Source organism: Scomber scombrus, chromosome 15 (assembly GCF_963691925.1).
Source record: "Scomber scombrus chromosome 15, fScoSco1.1, whole genome shotgun sequence".
Lineage (NCBI taxonomy): Eukaryota > Metazoa > Chordata > Actinopteri > Scombriformes > Scombridae > Scomber > Scomber scombrus.
Window position 1 is genome coordinate 573,841 of NC_084984.1, and position 17,796 is coordinate 591,636.

At 42.4% G+C, this 17,796-nt stretch overlaps 2 protein-coding genes across 2 annotated transcripts; one reads left to right on the forward strand and one right to left on the reverse strand.

Moving 5' to 3' along the window:
- The first annotated feature begins 1,744 nt into the window (after window positions 1-1,744).
- On the forward strand, window positions 1,745-4,618 carry ppp1r3b (protein phosphatase 1, regulatory subunit 3B). Its single transcript, XM_062434353.1, has 2 exons — window positions 1,745-1,912; window positions 3,300-4,618. The coding sequence occupies exons 1-2, from the start codon at window positions 1,890-1,892 to the stop codon at window positions 4,159-4,161; spliced, it is 885 nt and encodes a 294-aa protein (XP_062290337.1). The 5' UTR covers window positions 1,745-1,889; the 3' UTR covers window positions 4,162-4,618.
- LOC133995657 (uncharacterized) lies at window positions 4,416-17,793 on the reverse strand. The gene is made up of 5 exons (XM_062435133.1): window positions 17,720-17,793; window positions 15,127-15,155; window positions 10,135-10,201; window positions 7,939-9,376; window positions 4,416-4,445 (listed from the first exon to the last, which is right to left on the reverse strand). The coding sequence occupies exons 1-5, from the start codon at window positions 17,791-17,793 to the stop codon at window positions 4,416-4,418; spliced, it is 1,638 nt and encodes a 545-aa protein (XP_062291117.1).
- Window positions 17,794-17,796: the final 3 nt, after the last annotated feature.

Below are 17,796 nucleotides of genomic sequence, written 5' to 3' on the forward strand. Positions count from 1 at the left end.
TAAAAATATTCCAGATGTAATTTAGAGAGTCTTTAAATGTTTGGTTTTGTCCAAATTATGAATAGAGTCAGATTATGATATAAAACAGAGAAAAAGAAGAAACTCTGCACATTGGAGAAGCTGCAACTAAATAATGTTATACTTTTGAAACATTACTGAAATACAGATGATTCATTTTCTGTAGATCAGTTAAACACACAGTGTGTATGGTAAATGATACATTAACTGTACTTATAAAGTGTTTTCTAGTCTTTTTGACCATCCGGAGGAGACTAACACTCACACACGTTGGTGCATCAGGAATAATTCAGGGTCATGGTGTGTTGAGGTGAACAGTCTCAGTCTGTATGTAACTCGACCCAGATTACCGCAGTGATTACGTGTTGTGGATCTTTGTGGGTCGGTCTCTGGCTCCTTAACTGGGACACATCTGTGGACTTTGCCTCATCAGCTGACAGCCGGCTGCAGATGTTGCCTAATCTCAAACCAGATTAGCTGCATCTCTCCTGCAGTTTTCTGCTGTCTCGTCTTTCTCTTCTCCTCTTGTTGCTTCCTGCAGGTTTTTCACCCTCTGGAGCTGTTTCCAATCAGGGTGACTGGAAACCGCTCAACACCCACTGCTATGATTAGTATTATTATTATTATTATTATTAATAACAAATAGTAATAAATATGTGACACTAAATTATGGGATGATACATCCAAATTTAGACTTACTAAATCAAATTATGACTAATTTAATTATGGGAACATAAGCCAAAGTTGTGAAATAGGCTAATATAAGGTCCAAATGATGAGCTTTATATGATTTAATAAGAACATTTTGACATTTAGTAAGTACACAACACGATTCTAAAGGACTATAAACACTGTTGTGAGGTTTTCAAAACTTTGACTTTTACAACAGAACAAAATTTGATATACAAAATTAATACAAAGTAATTCTATTGAAGAGATATTATGAGATGAGATACTTAAATATTAAGTTAAAACAAGTCTTAGTTTATGCTTTAAACTTATTTATCATCAAAAAATATATGGTTGTAAATAAAGATTATGACTTAATAAACTATGTAAGTCAACCTGTATACATATTAAAAGTATGAGATACTTCAATATAATTAGGTCAGTTTTTTTTGTTTTTTTTTAACCTAATTTGGATTCACTATCTAATGAAAACGAGTAAGAGAATAAAATAAATGCCATGTCAAAATTATGATCATCTTAATTCAAATGTAATTAAAAAATGTCACGCATTGTGAAAAAGTTTATATGTCTAAATTTGGACATCAGCGACCCTCCATACAGCTCAGGTTGCTCCTCGCGGACAGGTGACGTTCCCGGGTCTGACAGCACGTCGTTCACTCTGTCAGAGCGGCCTCTGATTGGCTACCTGTCGGTGTTCACGTGAACCCGGTGTGGGTTTTGAAACCACGAGAAAAAAAAAACTGCAATAGGAGGAAGAAACCTGAGAGAGAGAGAGAGGGAGAGAGAGAGCTCGTCTACACTATCTGCACCACAGAGCTCATCTCCACCACCTCCACCACAGAGCTCACCTCCACCTCCACCACAGAGCTCATCTACACCACCTCCACCACAGAGCTCATCTCCACCACCACAGAGCTCATCTACACCACCTCCACCACAGAGCTCATCTCCACCACCACAGAGCTCATCTACACCACCTCCACCACAGAGCTCATCTACACCACCACAGAGCTCATCTCCACCACAGAGCCCACCTCCAGCAGCGCGGCATCTGTAGGTGTCCGGAGACGTTATTTAAATTTATTTTATTTTGAAGATACTGAACGAAGTGGCGCGTGCTGTTCAAGTCTGAGGATGGTCTCCAGGTAACCTGCAGGACACACCTGAAAACAACCCGACCAATGGTTCACACGAGCAGCTGCAGGTAACTCTGTCTGATTAACTTTGGTTACCTGTCTGTCTTTCTGCTTTTTAATGTGAGCTACTTTGATTGAGCCGCCGATTACTGCATTAAAGTGACGTCGTTAGTTGCAGCGTCATAAAGGTGAAAGATGCAAAACACGTGACTCTTGTAATTGAGTTTTTAGAGATATTTCAGTAGTGAAGGATCCTGGATGAAGTCTGCAGGATCCGCAGCGGGAGGTGTGTTCAGGTCAGCGCTGAAGTTGGCTTCACATTGGGAGGTTTTAAAAGGGGAACCTGAAACTCTTTTTAACTTTTTATTTAATTCATGAAACAAAAGCAGGTGACGTCACTTGTTTTATCAATCAATCAAACTTTATGTGGACAGCAGCTTTTATCCAGGTCAGTACATTTAATACACACAAGAAATAAAAGATATGAAAGTGTAAAGAAATAGAGGGATAAATTATAATTATAATAACATTAGAGTGATAATAATAACCAGATTTAAAAAATAGATGAAAAGTAAAGATGAATAAAATAGATAAAGGGGGGTAACATCAGTGTAGAAACTGTCTCTAGAGTCTGAATCAGCCTCATATTTAAATCGTTGGAGAGTCACACGTTGTTTTCATGAATAAAATAAAGATTTATTAAATCCTTTTAAAACAGCGTTAAGATTTTTATTACAATGTCTGACACCTTTACTGATCGAATCATTGTGACGTAACACTAATCACAACTCGTCACTTCAACTGGCAATCCATCTGAATAACAGCTTATTTATTTCTGTTATCATTTCCAGTCATAACTTTAATGTTTAAAGACACAGTTAAACATGCTGGTCTGATGTTTATGCTGTTCTTATTTTATGTTCTTTGTTGCTTTGTTTGTGTCTTTATAACCAAATCTACCCAACAGGGATTTCTCACCACTGGTGAAAGAGACGGGATCTAAAACAGTTTCAGACAGAGGCTGAACTGAGCGGCTGCATAAAGGACCAGTAGAAGATAAATAAGGAGTTTTTAACTGGAAATCATGCAAAGATATTCCAGTAGAGACACAGAATATTAATATAGAGCTGGAGATGTGAAGAATGACTTTAACCTTATTGTTTGAAACAGAAGCCAACTTCAGTGTTGTTTATAGTTAGGTAAACCTTAAATAATACATCAGCATTTTGTCACAGTGGAGGAGACTAAAGACTGTTGAGAAACTTTTGCATCAACAGAACAACAGAGGGAGGAAAACGTGACATATGTTCTCCTCCATGTGTTTGATCTCTTCACTGAAGTATGGTTCAGAGACGACTGAAGAAATCATTTGTATGTGTTCCTACAGATCAACCTTCTGTTGATTGACTAATAGTTTGAGATGTGAATCATATTTCTTCTCCGTCTCTCTTTCAGTGTCCTCAGCGTGCTTCCTGCCACCATGCCGATCGACATGGCGTTACCTCTGTATCTGTCCAAAGAGGAGTTTGTCTACAGGACTCCTGAAACCTGCGAGCCTCCTCTGAGCTTTCAGCGCTCTCACTGTGTGGAACAGATCCAACCCGAGGCCGACCGGTCCTCCACAAAAGACGACAGAAAAACCAAGAAGAAGGTGACGTTTGCGGATCACAGAGGTCTGTCTCTAACCAGAGTGAAGGTCTTCTCCCAGTTCAACGATCCCATCGATATTCCTCTGAACATCCAGGAGATGCTGAACTCAGCGCTGTCTGTGACGGCTGAGGAAGACAAACTGGTGCTGGACTTCAGTCAGCCGTCCTCAGACTATCTGCAGTTCCGTCAGAGTCTGGAGAGGAACTACGTGAGCCTGGAGCACTGCGTTCTGAAGGAGAAGTCGTTAGCGGGAACCGTTAAAGTTAAGAATCTGTCCTTTGAGAAGTCGGTGAAGCTGCGAGTGACCTTTGACACCTGGAAGAGCCACACAGACGTAGCCTGTGAGTACATGAAGGACACGTATCCCAGCTCGTACAGCGACACTTTCTCCTTCCACGTCAGTCTGCCGGACGAGCTGCGGCCGCACCAGCGCATCGAGTTCGCCGTCTGCTACAACGTGGACGGCTGCGAGTACTGGGACAGCAACCAGGGACGCAACTACCGGATCCTCTGGTCCTCCATGAGGAGGCGAGATGAGACCGCCTGCAGCCACCACAGAGACTTCGGGATTCATTTTGACCGATACGCAGGCCCCACCTGCTCACACGGGATTCTCCCCGACTGGCCGAGCTACGCCGGCTACGAGAATATCGGCCCGTACTACTGAACATCTGAACAGGTTTATGTTAAACAGCAGGACTTCTGTCATGTTGATCTGCATCATGTTACACAGCTGCACTATCTGCTGATATTAAAGCAGAATAAGACATCAGTGAATCATACAGGTGGATTAGTTTTACTTTAGAGAATGCTTTTAGTCTTTGTAATGTTACTTAATAAGTGTCAAAAGTGTCTTAGTGTCACAACCACCTTCAGCACTGTCTGTTGTTTGCATGTTTTTTCCCCAAACCCTCCTCAGGTTCAGAGCTGCCCCCTTTTGATCAGCTCAGTCTGCAGATCATGAAGCAAGACAAACAGAGTGATCATGATTTCTGTTTTTATAACTGCAGAAATGACTCTGTGTGCATGTTTTACTTTTAACAATAAGAAAATATCTGAAATATCTACAAATGTCCATCAGAGTCAAAGGTGACGTCTTCAAACGTGAGAAAAGCAGCAAGTCTTCACATCAGAGAAGCTGGAACTGGATCATTATCACCCACTGATTGATGGACAGCACACTGCCTCATCCTGAGATGCTGGTAATAGTTTAATAGGTTTTTATCTCGTTTGTCTTTCACAAGAATGTAAAAACACACAAGTTCAGTCGCTCAGTGTTTTACCTCCATGTGGACCACAGTAAGGAATTAAAATGTGAGCCAGTAAACCTCTGCTGGATGTTTAACCTGCTGCAGCTGAACAAGCCCACACCAAACTACTTGTTCACCTCGTGGTATTTTTGTAATTTAAAATTTAAAATTGATTTTCTTTGTTGAAATGTCTTTTTCTGTCATGTTCATGTTGAAGTTTCTGCTTTCATGAGATTATTGTGAAGTTGAATATCAGTGAAAACTACTTTAAGAAATGATGCTCAATAAAGTCTATTTTAATTTAAAGTTCATGTTGTGTGTTATTAAAGTGTTGAATGTGTGAGCAGTAAAACCCGTCAGGTCTGTTCTAACCATAGTCTGTATATACTATGGACGTAACCGGGTAAAAAAAAAACACGGATTCTACTTATATGGGCATCAGGAGGAGCATGAGGCGCCCTCCTGAACCTGTGAACCAATCAACCTGTCAATCACCACGTAGCCACGCCCTAATGCATACCCTGCTTTATCGCCAAATATAAAATCAGGGAGGCCAAAATGTCCCAAATGAACATCATACTGCATTGAAGAAGGCTTTAAACTAGCGATTGAGACCATAAACACATTTTGAAAACGTTTACTGAGGTTAGAAATCAAGTGAGAAGTTGGTGAATTCTCCATTGACTTGTATAGAGACGGAAGTCCTTTTGACACCAAAACCTCAGTTTTGCCGGCAACTGGCAACCCGTGTGAACGTCAACTCTGGCAGGAGGGGGCGAGGAGTGACCGCTATCTCCAGTGCTTTGAACGTGGGCCGCAGTACCATTTCTAAACGCTTGGTGTCAGTTACATACTTCAACTTCAACTTTAAGATTATTGTCCAGCCAGAATATTTATACTGGAGCATTTTCTCTATGTACGTTCCATTAGCAACTTCAGAGTATTATCCTCATGTTACCTTGAGTCCTTTACATTGCATTTTGGGTTTGCTGGACCTTATAATTCATTTTATTTAACTTTGACCTGTTGTCCACATTCATACATACCTTTTTGTGACACCTAGTGGCAGCAAAAGCACATTACAGTGTAAAAATCAGTGTAGAAACAGGATGACATTTTGGCCAAGTCAGTCAACAGCTGATGCCCAGATAAAAGTGGACCAGATGCAAAACCTTATCAAAGTTTAAGGTTGCAACTTGTTTATTTTTGCTTTATAACATTTACAGTTTTATATTCTGATATAACAATTTGACTAATTTTAGCAACAAGCCACGACACTGCTAATCAGGAAGAACTCGAGGGCATTAGGACTTAACTGCCCTTGGTGTAAATATAAGAAAATAAATAGTTTTATACACTGTTGATTTAATTGTGTTATACAGTAAAATAAACCCATTGTCCCCATAAGAGGATGATGCTTAGTTTTGGTTCTAATCCCAAATATCTAGGAATCAAATGAAATATAATCCTGAACTTTAACATGAGACACAAACAGCTTCAAGGATAGTTTGTAGATTTGTGTGAAGGAGGAAACTAAAGGTGAGTGTACACTTGGATTAAAATATGTTACTTGAAGTACTACTTGAAGTGTGCACAGTTTAAACACTTGATCCTTCTTGTAATATCAGGTCAGTGTGCTCAGGTTTCCTTCAGTCCACATCAGCTGTGGCTCCATCTAGTGGTCACTACAGAAAACATCATTATCCAGATTGGATGTAATATTCTTCAGGATATGTTCATTATGATGCTGTGAGCTGTGTTTTCTTTGAGTCTCTGTCAGACTTGCTGCTCAGAATAAAGTCAAACAGACATTTAATGAACAAAGTTCAGCAGAAGCTTCAACAGACTCAGAAAGCAGCTGATGATCCAGTGAAGACACTCTGAGCAAACTGATTTCATCAAGCTCACATTTTATTCATCATTCACAGAAAAATGATTTCATGTAGAATAACACAATATACTGCAACCACTCAAATATCACTGCTTAGAAAATAAACAACATGAATGAATACAAGTTTTCCCACATGGCCTGTGTGATCTGAAATATTAAACCCATCATTACAAGCTGTATGATTCAAATACACGTGAAGAAAATCTGATCAAACAGAAGCAAATACAAAACCATATAATCCTCCCTTTGGGTGTTCCCACACCTCCAATCAACCCAAGTCCTCATCAATTAGCATTTAGCATCATTCCACAGTGATTATACAGATATAATATGATTAACATTAGGTATTTGAAGTCAGTTATAAATGTAATGTAAGCATGGCAAAACTCAGTTCAGCACTTGCCTGCGTTGTGCAGTTGTGTGTAAATTAAAACAAAAATCTGAAATAGATCAAAAATACTGTTTTTATACTTGTCACAAATATTACGTCTAAAACAAAACTATTCTTCAGTGCTATTTAAACTCCATCAAAATATAAGCAAAAGATTTGCATCAAAACTTAAAGTCAAAATAAATGTAAGAAATAGAAACAATTAGATTGTGTGAACATGGCAGAGAAATGTCCATCAGGTTTCTATAATCCCCTACTCCAACTACTGAAAGCAGGTGTGTGCTTCTTGTTTCTTGGTTACTGAAGTGCAGCTGAACACACTGATGCTGTGTTTTGATCTGATGACTGAAGCTGAGAGCAGGAAAGAGGCTCAACTATGACAGGAAGTGATGTAAAAACAGAGTATTGATAAGAAGAAAAGCAACAGCTGCTGTTACTGTGAGACAGATTGTGGCTCTGCTTTGACTGATGTGGATCAACTAATGATTCCTCTGTAATCTGAACAGTGACCAGACGTCCATAATTAAACATTAAAATACAAGAACAAACAGCAACAGAGCTCCTGTTTCTCACAATCACACACCTGAAATTTAAGAGAAGATTCAATTCTTTTCTGATGGAGATTTTACATCAACATTGTAATTAAAAGGATTATAATGAAATAATGTTTGTGATGTTTAAACATTTGTATGAACAGTGTAGATCTTGTTGTCTACTCAGCTGTCTGATGTTGTTCACCTACTTCATTTTATTTTTATCTGCTTTACCAGCTGCTGCTAGTTTACTAAACATGTGCCACAGTGTATCTGTCACAGTTCCTTCATCCCGACGACTCTTCATCTCCTCCAGCTTCTTCACCTTCTCTGTGTCTCCTGTCTCCTTCATCTTCTCAATCAGGAAGTCCAAGTGGACATGAATGGATAGTGAATTATCATTCAGGGCGATCTGCTCCAGATTAACAACATGTTGGTAGGACTCATCCAGCAACTTTATCTTCTCTGCTGTCAGTTCTTCCATCTCAGTTTGAATAATTTCCATCAGGCTCTTCCCCAACTCACTTTCTGACTTCTTCAATTCAAACATTTTTTTCATATCTTCTTTGGTCTTCGTGACTTTCCTGGTCTTGGTCACATAGATCCACTTCTCTTTCACATGATCTGATACAGGACACTTCCCTGTACATGAAGTGCAGAGACCTCCTTTCATGACCTTGCAATCTCTAGGATACCAGGCCACTGTGCATTCAGGATAGTGACAGTTCTCTTTACATCTGTTACAGGTGACAGCTCCTTCATAAAACCATAACCCCCACATACCCCCATTGATGGCTTGTTGGCTTTTGTAGGGCTCATCAACTTCTACAGTGAACTCTTCATTCTTCTTCATCTCTTCTTCATGTTTCTTTAGAGCTTCGTCAATCTGTCGGATCATTCTCTGTTTTTTTTCGATTAGATCGACTCGGTCTTGCAGGTTTTGAATGCAGGCTGTCAGTCTGATGCGCTTATTTATAACTTCCACAGTATTACTCAGTTTTTGAGGTGCAGTTTTATCTAGAAAGTCTTTGAACTGATTCATTCCTGTTGTTGTTATTTCATCAGCACGTTTCAGGTCTTCTGTGTCATCTGTTCGGTCTTCAGTCTGGCAGTTATCAAACAGGAAGTGAACAGGTTGATTATTCTCATCTTTGGCACATTTAATATTTGCAGCTTCAAGAGCTTTCAGAACATTTTTAGGTGTTCTTCCAGGAGAGTTGGTGATGAGAGGTACAATGTTCTTCTCAATGTCTTTCCCAAACAGAGACATCACTGAATCAAAGATGTACTTCATTCGATCACTCACTCGATTCTCAGTCGCCTTCACCACCAGACCCACTGCAGAAAGTTCATGAACTCCATCGTCTGAGCTGAACAAGACCAATAATTTTTGACTAACGATGTCATCATGTTCGTTCCCTCTGGTGTCTCCGAATCCAGGAGTATCGATGATGGTCAGAGAGTAGGGCAGAGTTTCATCTTCATAACCAAAGATCTCGTACAAGATCACATCTGATGTCTGACTCTCTGACTGACTCCTCTTCTCATCTTCTACGATCTCAAACCAGATGTTGTCCTCAAACTTCATTCCCATGGTGTAGTTGACCAGAGCGTTGATCAGAGCAGATTTTCCTGCTCCTGTTTCACCTACAAGTAAGATGGTTCTGTTTATCTTGTTTGGGTTTTTCTCTCCAACAGTTTTTCTTGTCAGAGTCCCAAACTTCTCTTCCTTTGTTCTCAGCTGGTAGACAGCAGGAGATCCTGAAGAGATCAGAGTACTTTTGGAGATGATGTCCTGGTATCTGGATGAGACGTTACTGGTTGTGAATTTTAAAAAAAAGAACAGTTTAATACACATAACATTATTATTTATGTCATTATTTATTTATATGTATTTGTAGTTAAGAGAAATATAAAATTAAATGAATTAACTATTTTTAATAATTGCTGATTTGAATGAAAATTGTGTATTTGTGTGTGTGTGTGTGTACAATCTGAAATATTTAAACATTACATTTGGTTTTGATCAAATAATATTTCTATCATAAAGTTGAATTCTTATATTATTTATAGTATTTTTGACTGTGATGAAGACACAGTCGTGTAGAAATGTTACTCTGTTGTCAGTACTAAAGGCTGCAGATCAATCAGTCTTTTCTGTCCCTGATGTGAGAAACATGTGATTCAGCTTCACATTGCAAAAGCCTTTTTACTCAGAGGCCTTCTGATATTGAGCTGCACTACATAACAATGAAAGCTGTATGCAGGTCAACAACAAGAGAAACATGAAAACATCAGAGCAGCAGCTGTATGACTTTATCAGAGTGCTGTGTAATATTCCTTTAACAGACCTGAAGAGACTGAAAACACATCTGGAAACTTCCTGATTTTACAGTCAGGTTAACATACTTAACATTCTTTTATGTAATTTCTAACATCTCTATAATACTTTAATATTCCTACAGTAACCTGACAGTGACTATTGTTGTTTATGTCTCATAAATTCATCCAACTTTATCTCAGTCTGAATTGATCATAAATACCAACATTATTTATTTATGGTCATGTTACTCACCACTGTGCCATGATGCTGTCTGGCAGAGAGACTCCACACGGTGAGGATGAAACAGGTGTGTTGGTATCTGTGTGGGACAAAATGAAAAACGATCATAAAGTGAAATAAAGGTGTGAAGAAGCTGCTGGAGAAAGTTTCAGTGCTGCACATTTTGAGCAATGAGCCGCTCGGCCAACAACGTCTCCTAGAAATGATCTTTGTTTGCTGCTAAATGGAAACAGCATATATGTTCTGAAGGAAATGTCATGCTGCCTGGATGAAGCTTTTATATCAACAGCATGAGGAAATGTTGCTCATTAAGGTTTCTGCAAAGTCTCTAAATGTTGCTACTGAATGTAAATGTCCACTGACACATTTAATATGTGTGTATTTCAATGAGGCTTCATGTTACAGTGAGCCTGTAAAAAGAAATCATTCTATGATGGGACAAACTTACCAAAGAGTCTCTATATGGGTTTAGTTTACCTTGTTTAAATCCACATTAGCATCACATGCAGTGTGCACATTGGAAGTTATTGGTGTGTGTAATCATTCCTCCTGTCCACACTGGCTGTGACCTGATTCCTTCCTACAGATACTCAAATATCACACAGGACTTCTGTGAGAAAACACAGTGTAAAGTTGAGCTGAAGCTGATATAAAGATGTGAACAAACCAAAGTTACAGCTCTGTAATTCATGTGTGTGTTGTGGTTTGTGCTGAGCTGCAGTGGAGGAACAGTAACACAGAGAGGGAGTTTAGTACTAAAGACATGTGGAAGCTTCTGAGAGCCTCTTGATGCTCAGACAGCTCTGTCTCATTAACCACTAAATCATTTGGATTTGTTCACTGTGTGAGAGAGAAGGATCTGCTGAAGAGCTCCTGTGTTATTATAAATATTAATGTTTAACTTTATAAAACTAGACAGTGCTAAAGAGAGATAATTTTCTCCACATTAACAGCTATAAACTACTAAAATGAACTGAACACTTTGCTGTTTGGATGTAAGCTAAAGTGAGTTCAGAACTTGTGATAAATGTTTCAGTTGAGTGAAATAAATGTGTAACAGCATGTTTCTCTGACAGTAACGTCTAGCTCTCAGTCAGTGACAGCAGTAATCTTAGTGAGTAATAATACTACAATGAGTAGTTAACATTAGGTTAGTAAAATCACTTAATTATTATACTTTATTTATTGACTTTGTTTCACATTGAATAACCAACAGTTTGATATTTAACCTCCAGTTAAATCCAAATTTCATGTCATATTTAACTGTTGAGAACTGGTTTGTTATATTATAAGTTTATGTTGTGAGTCCAGTTACTATAAGTGTGTTAGTTCATGATCAATCCACAGTTTCATGCATTCATCCATCCATCCATCCATCTTCTTTCCGCTTATCCGGGGTCGGGTCGCGGGGGCAGCAGCCTAAGCAGGGAAACCCAGACTTCCCTCTCCCCAGCCACTTCGTCCAGCTCTTCCCGGGGGATCCCGAGGCGTTCCCAGGCCAGCCGAGAGACATAGTCTCTCCAGCGTGTCCTGGGTCTTCCCCGGGGTCTCCTACCGGTGGGACGTGCCCTGAACACCTCACCCGGGAGGCGTCCGGGAGGCATCCTAACTAGATGCCCGAGCCACCTCATCTGGCTCTTCTCAACGCGGAGGAGCAGCGGGTCTACTCCGAGCTCCTCCCGGATGGCCGAGCTTCTCACCCTATCTCTAAGGGAGAGCCCAGCCACCCTACGGAGGAAGCTCATTTCGGCCGCTTGTACCCGCGATCTCGTTCTTTCGGTCACTACCCAAAGCTCATGACCATAGGTGAGGGTAGGAACGAAGATCGACTGGTAAATCGAGAGCTTCGCCTTTCGGCTCAGCTCTCTCTTCACCACGACGGATCTGTGCAGAGCCCGCATTACTGCAGACGCCGCACCGATCCGCCTGTCGATCTCCCGCTCCATCCTTCCCTCACTCGTGAACAAGATCCCGAGGTACTTGAACTCCTCCACTTGGGGCAGGATCTCATCCCCGACCCGAAGGGTGCACTCCACCCTTTTCCGGCTGAGGACCATGGACTCGGATTTGGAGGTGCTGATTCTCATCCCGGCCGCTTCACACTCGGCGGCGAACCGATCCAGTGAGAGTTGGAGGTCACGGTCTGATGAAGCCAACAGGACCACATCATCTGCAAAAAGCAGTGACCCAATCCTGAGGTCACCAAACCGGAACCCCTCAACGCCCTGGCTGCGCCTAGAAATCCTGTCCATAAAAATTATGAACAGGATCGGTGACAAAGGGCAGCCCTGGCGGAGTCCAACCCCCACCGGAAACGAGTCCGACTTACTACCAGCTATGCGGACCAAGCTCTGACACCGGTTGTACAGGGAACGGACGGCCTGTATCAGGGGGTCCGATACCCCGTACTCCCGGAGAACCCCCCACAGGACCCCCCGAGGGACACGGTCGAATGCCTTTTCCAAGTCCACAAAGCACATGTGGACTGGTTGGGCAAACTCCCATGCACCCTCAAGGATCCTGCAGAGGGTGTAGAGCTGGTCCACAGTTCCACGACCCGGACGAAAACCACATTGCTCCTCCTGAATCCGAGGTTCGACTATCCGACGGACCCTCCTCTCCAGTACCCCCGAATAGACCTTACCAGGGAGGCTGAGGAGTGTGATCCCCCTATAGTTGGAACACACCCTCCGGTCCCCCTTCTTAAAAAGAGGGACCACCACCCCAGTTTGCCAATCCAGAGGCACTGCCCCCGATGTCCACGCGATGTTGCAGAGTCGTGTCAACCATGACAGCCCCACAACATCCAGGGCCTTGAGGAACTCCGGGCGGATCTCATCCACCCCCGGGGCCTTGCCACCGAGGAGCTTCTTGACCACCTCGGCGACCTCAGCCCCAGAGATAGGAGAGCCCACACCCGGGTCCCCAGGCCCTGCTTCCTTACCGGAAGGCGTGTCGGTGGGATTGAGGAGGTCTTCGAAGTATTCCTTCCACCGATCCACGACGTCCCGAGTCGAGGTCAGCAGGGCACCGTCACCCCCATACACAGTATTGACGGTGCACTGCTTCCCCCTCCTGAGACGCCGGATGGTGGTCCAGAACCTCTTCGAAGCCGTCCGGAAGTCGTTCTCCATGGCCTCACCGAACTCCTCCCATGTCCGGGTTTTTGCCTCAGCGACCGCCGCAGCCGCCCCCCGCTTGGCCTGCCGGTACCTGCCTGCTGCCTCCGGAGTCCCACAGGCCAAAAAGGCCCTATAGGACTCCTTCTTCAGCGTGACGGCATCCCTCACCGCCGGTGTCCACCAGCGGGTTCGGGTATTGCCGCCACAACAGGCACCGACCACCTTGCGGCCACAAGACCGGTCGGCCGCCTTGACAATGGAGGCGCGGAACATGGCCCACTCGGACTCAATGTCCCTCGCCTCCCCCGGTACATGGTCAAAGTTCTCCCGGAGGTGGGAATTGAAGCTCTCTCTGACAGGAGACTCTGCCAGACGTTCCCAGCAGACCCTCACAATGCGTTTAGGTCTGCCAGGTCTGACCGGCATCCTCCCCCACCATCGGAGCCAACTCACCACCAGGTGGTGATCAGTTGACAGCTCCGCCCCTCTCTTTGCCCGAGTGTCCAAGACATGCGGCCGCAAGTCCGACGACACGACTACAAAGTCAATCATCGAACTGCGGCCTAGGGTGTCCTGGTGCCAAGTGCACATATGGACACCCTTATGCTTGAACATGGTGTTTGTTATGGACAATCTGTGACGAGCACAGAAGTCCAATAACAAAACACCGCTCGGGTTCAGATTGGGGGGGCCGTTCCTCCCAATCACACCCTTCCAGGTCTCACTGTCGCTGCCAACGTGAGCGTTGAAGTCCCCCAGCAGAATGATGGAATCCCCAGAGGGAGCACTTTCCAGCACCCCCTCCAAGGAGTCCAGAAAGGGTGGATACTCTGAACTGCTGTTTGGGCCATAGGCACAAACAACAGTCAGGATCCGTCCCCCCACCCGTAGGCGGAGGGAGGCTACCCTTTCATCCACTGGGGTAAACTCCAACATACAGGCGCCAAGCCGAGGGGCAATAAGTATTGCCACCCCTTCCCGGCGCCTTTCACCAATGGCAACTCCAGAGTGGACGAGAGTCCAACCCCTCTCGAGAAGACTGGTTCCAGAGCCCTTGCTATGCGTCGAGGTGAGGCCGACTATGTCTAGTTGGAACTTCTCAACCTCGCGCACCAGCTCAGGCTCCTTCCCCGCCAGAGAGGTGACATTCCACGTCCCTAGAGCTAGCTTCTGCAGCCGAGGATCGGACCGCCAAGGTCCCCGCCTTCGGCTGCTGCCCAGCTCACACTGCACCCGACCCCTTTGGCCCCTCCTACGGGTGGTGAGCCCACGGGAAGGGGGTCCCACGTTGCCTCTTCGGGCTGTGCCCGGCCGGGCCCCATGGGTGCAGGCCCGGCCACCAGGCGCTCGCCATCGAGCCCCCTCCCCAGGCCTGGCTCCAGGGGGGGGCCCCGGTGACCCGCGTCCGGGCAGGGGAAACGAGGTTCCATTTAAATGAATCATCATAAGGGGTGTTTGTGAGCTACGCTTTGTCTGGTCCCTCCCCCCGGACCTGTTTGCCTTGGGTGACCCTACCAGGGGCATAAAGCCCCCGACAACGGAGCTCCTGGGGTCATTGGGACACTCAAACCCCTCCACCACGATAAGGTAGTAGCTCAGGGAGGGGTTCGATAAAGTAATTTTTTGTGAACAAAAAAATATATATTTTAGTTTTAAATGAGAGTAAGAACACTCATTCTGCATTTGAAGGTGGAAAAAAAAGCACAACAATTATTAATTTCTGTTTTTCTTTTTTCATGCATTCATATATCATTATATATGTATATATTATTCTGTGTAAATCATTATTACAGACAGTAATGAATATTTTTCCTACAGCGTTTGTTTCCTAAAATCCTGACACTGAAAGTATTTCATGATTCTTCTTTCAAAGTTTTCTTACCTGCGTTGTTGACTTGAAGCTCTGAGATGCTGAGGAGAAAGAGTAGAGAGGAGTCAGAGCTCAGAGCTTTATATCAGCAGCCACCGTCCACACCCATCTGGTGAGCAGTCACATGATGTACAGAAACAGTCTCAGAGACTCAGAAAGAAGACAGACAGATATCTGATGTGTAAGTGATTACATCCTTTACTGTAACATATTAAAACTGATTATCAAGTGCTAAGTCATAAAGTTTATTCACTAATGTAAACTTGATCAAATCACAGAGATTAGAGGTTCTAATTTTTAATGGAGACACTCAGAATGAAACAGAAAGTATCAGCAGCCTGCAGTCAGACGCCTCCTATTGTTCAAGTTCAATGTGATTTTAAATGCTGCTTTACAGTGGCAGAGCTACACAGAGGTCTGCTAACCTCACTTCTTTATAACTCCACACTTCAACATGTTTTACTTTATAAACGTGTCATCTTCAGCTCAGTGACATCATCAGCTTCTTCTTTAATATAATAATAATAATAACTTTATTTGTATAGCACCTTTCATACAATAAATGCAGCTCTAAGTGTTTTACAACAAAATAAATGACACACATGAAGTCCTTCACATAAAAGCTGTGATGAAAAATAACAAAAATAAAGAGGGAAGAAACATTAATGTAGTATCAGATGAATAGTAAAAATAATACGTAGTTAAAATAGTATAAATACAAGATATAAAGCCAAATAAAATACATTTTAACAGAAGCTCATCAGTGTAGTAGAGGAACACGGAGAGATGCTGATACCATCAAACAGCAGGGCCGCTCGTACAATCAGTGCTGCCCCCCAGTGGAGGAGAGAGAGCTCTCTATGCTTTATTGTTCAACTAAGCAGATTTATTTTATGTATTCAATTGAATAAATTAACTGAGGGCCACCAACTACACAGTCCAAAATAACACCCCTTTCCTAGTCTGGGTATATGCTTATCTTGCCTATAGGCAAGGAAAGTCGGCCCGTTCCAGGAACGACGAAGTAATAGTTCTTTTGTCTGAAGGTAGAGCAGCAGAGCAATCAGCACTCAGGGTTGTCCAGATGGCCTAAGTGCACGGTGTGTACAGTTCACCTCAGGCTTGCCAGGGAAGCTTTTGAGTCACGTTTCTGTCAGCGTTGGCTCTTGTGGCTGGTTTAGCACTCATGGTGATGATGCAGGACATCAAATACGGACTCAGATTGGCCTTAATCTTAAAACTGTTTGTTGGTTTGTCTTGTTTTTTTTAATCTTATCTTTTTTACAATGAGACACTTACAGATTCATTGATACTGTTAATAAACTGGATATTAGTGTGATTTAAACAGTTGCTGCTCAGTTTATGTTTCACTAAATGACACAGAAACACACCTGTTGGCATTATGGTTTACTGTAGTATACTGATCAGGTGCTAAGTCATGAAGTTTATTCATTAAGGTAAACTTGAACAATCCACAGAGATTAGATTTTCTAACTTTTAATGGAGAGACTCAGAATGAAACAGAAAGTATCAGCAGCCTGCAGTGAATTCTTCTTTATGCTGTATTATGAATGAATGAACATTACTTATTGTTTACAGTGAGATTATATTATCAGCTATAAATTCATATATTGATGAAGCAAACATGTTTGAACTGATGTGAATATGACAGAGAGAGAAACACAGAGAGAGATCTCTATAACAGACTAAATGTACAGAGCCTGAGAGGTGTGTTATTGATTTTATATCATATTATATATTTATGTATATTGTGTGTTTGGTGTGTTGCATTCAGTCAGCGGAAGTTTGAAGAAGACATTTATGAAACGCTCCAGAAGCCTGAAGCTGAGTTTTTATGAAGCAGATGATCAGCAGCATCATCAGACTTTCTACAGCGTTCATCATCCTGTAAAATAGATTTCATTTATCTCAAAGACAACACACAATACATATTATGCACAAATTCAGAGTGGCTTGTTTCTGCTGATGTCTTTCGTTTATTCATTCATAATGCATTTTTCTACCATTTGTGTGTTCTTGTTCACATTGTCCTGTTAAGAATAATTTGCTCTCACGTTTCCTTTTATAGAAAGTGTTTGTCCACCTCAGGATGGAGAGGTCATCAGGATTTCAGGATGTAGTTTGAAGAGTTTCTACTTTAACACTCATTAATGTTCAATGTGTAGAGAACTGTGGAGCAGCTGCACTGATTAATGTGATCATCATCATTTACTTTAACATACTGAAACTGGTTATCAGGTATTGAAGCTTATTAAGTTATAAAGAAGTGAGGTTAGCAGACCTCTGTGTAGCTCTGCCACTGTAAAGCAGCATTTAAAATCACATTGAACTTGAACAATAGGAGGCGTCTGACTGCAGGCTGCTGATACTTTCTGTTTCATTCTGAGTGTCTCCATTAAAAATTAGAACCTCTAATCTCTGTGATTTGATCAAGTTTACATTAGTGAATAAACTTCATGACTTAGCACTTGATAATCAGTTTTAATATGTTACAGTAAAGGATGTAATCACTTACACATCAGATATCTGTCTGTCTTCTTTCTGAGTCTCTGAGACTGTTTCTGTACATCATGTGACTGCTCACCTGAAAGGTGTGGACGGTGGCTGCTGATATAAAGCTCTGAGCTCTGACTCCTCTCTGCTCTTTCTCCTCAGCATCTC

Bases quoted from the DNA above. Each gene is read 5' to 3' on its own strand.
- ppp1r3b (XM_062434353.1), top strand. From the start codon at position 1,890: ATGGTTCACACGAGCAGCTGCAG. The intron at 1,913-3,299 runs GTAACTCTGTCT...TCTCTCTTTCAG, and splicing joins GTTCACACGAGCAGCTGCAG to TGTCCTCAGCGTGCTTCCTG.
- LOC133995657 (XM_062435133.1), bottom strand. From the start codon at position 17,793: ATGCTGAGGAGAAAGAGCAGAGAGGAGTCAGAGCTCAGAGCTTTATAT. The intron at 15,156-17,719 runs GTGAGCAGTCAC...CTTTCTCCTCAG, and splicing joins CCACCGTCCACACCTTTCAG to CATCTCAGAGCTTCAAGTCA. The intron at 10,202-15,126 runs GTAAGAAAACTT...TGTCCCACACAG, and splicing joins GCTTCAAGTCAACAACGCAG to ATACCAACACACCTGTTTCA.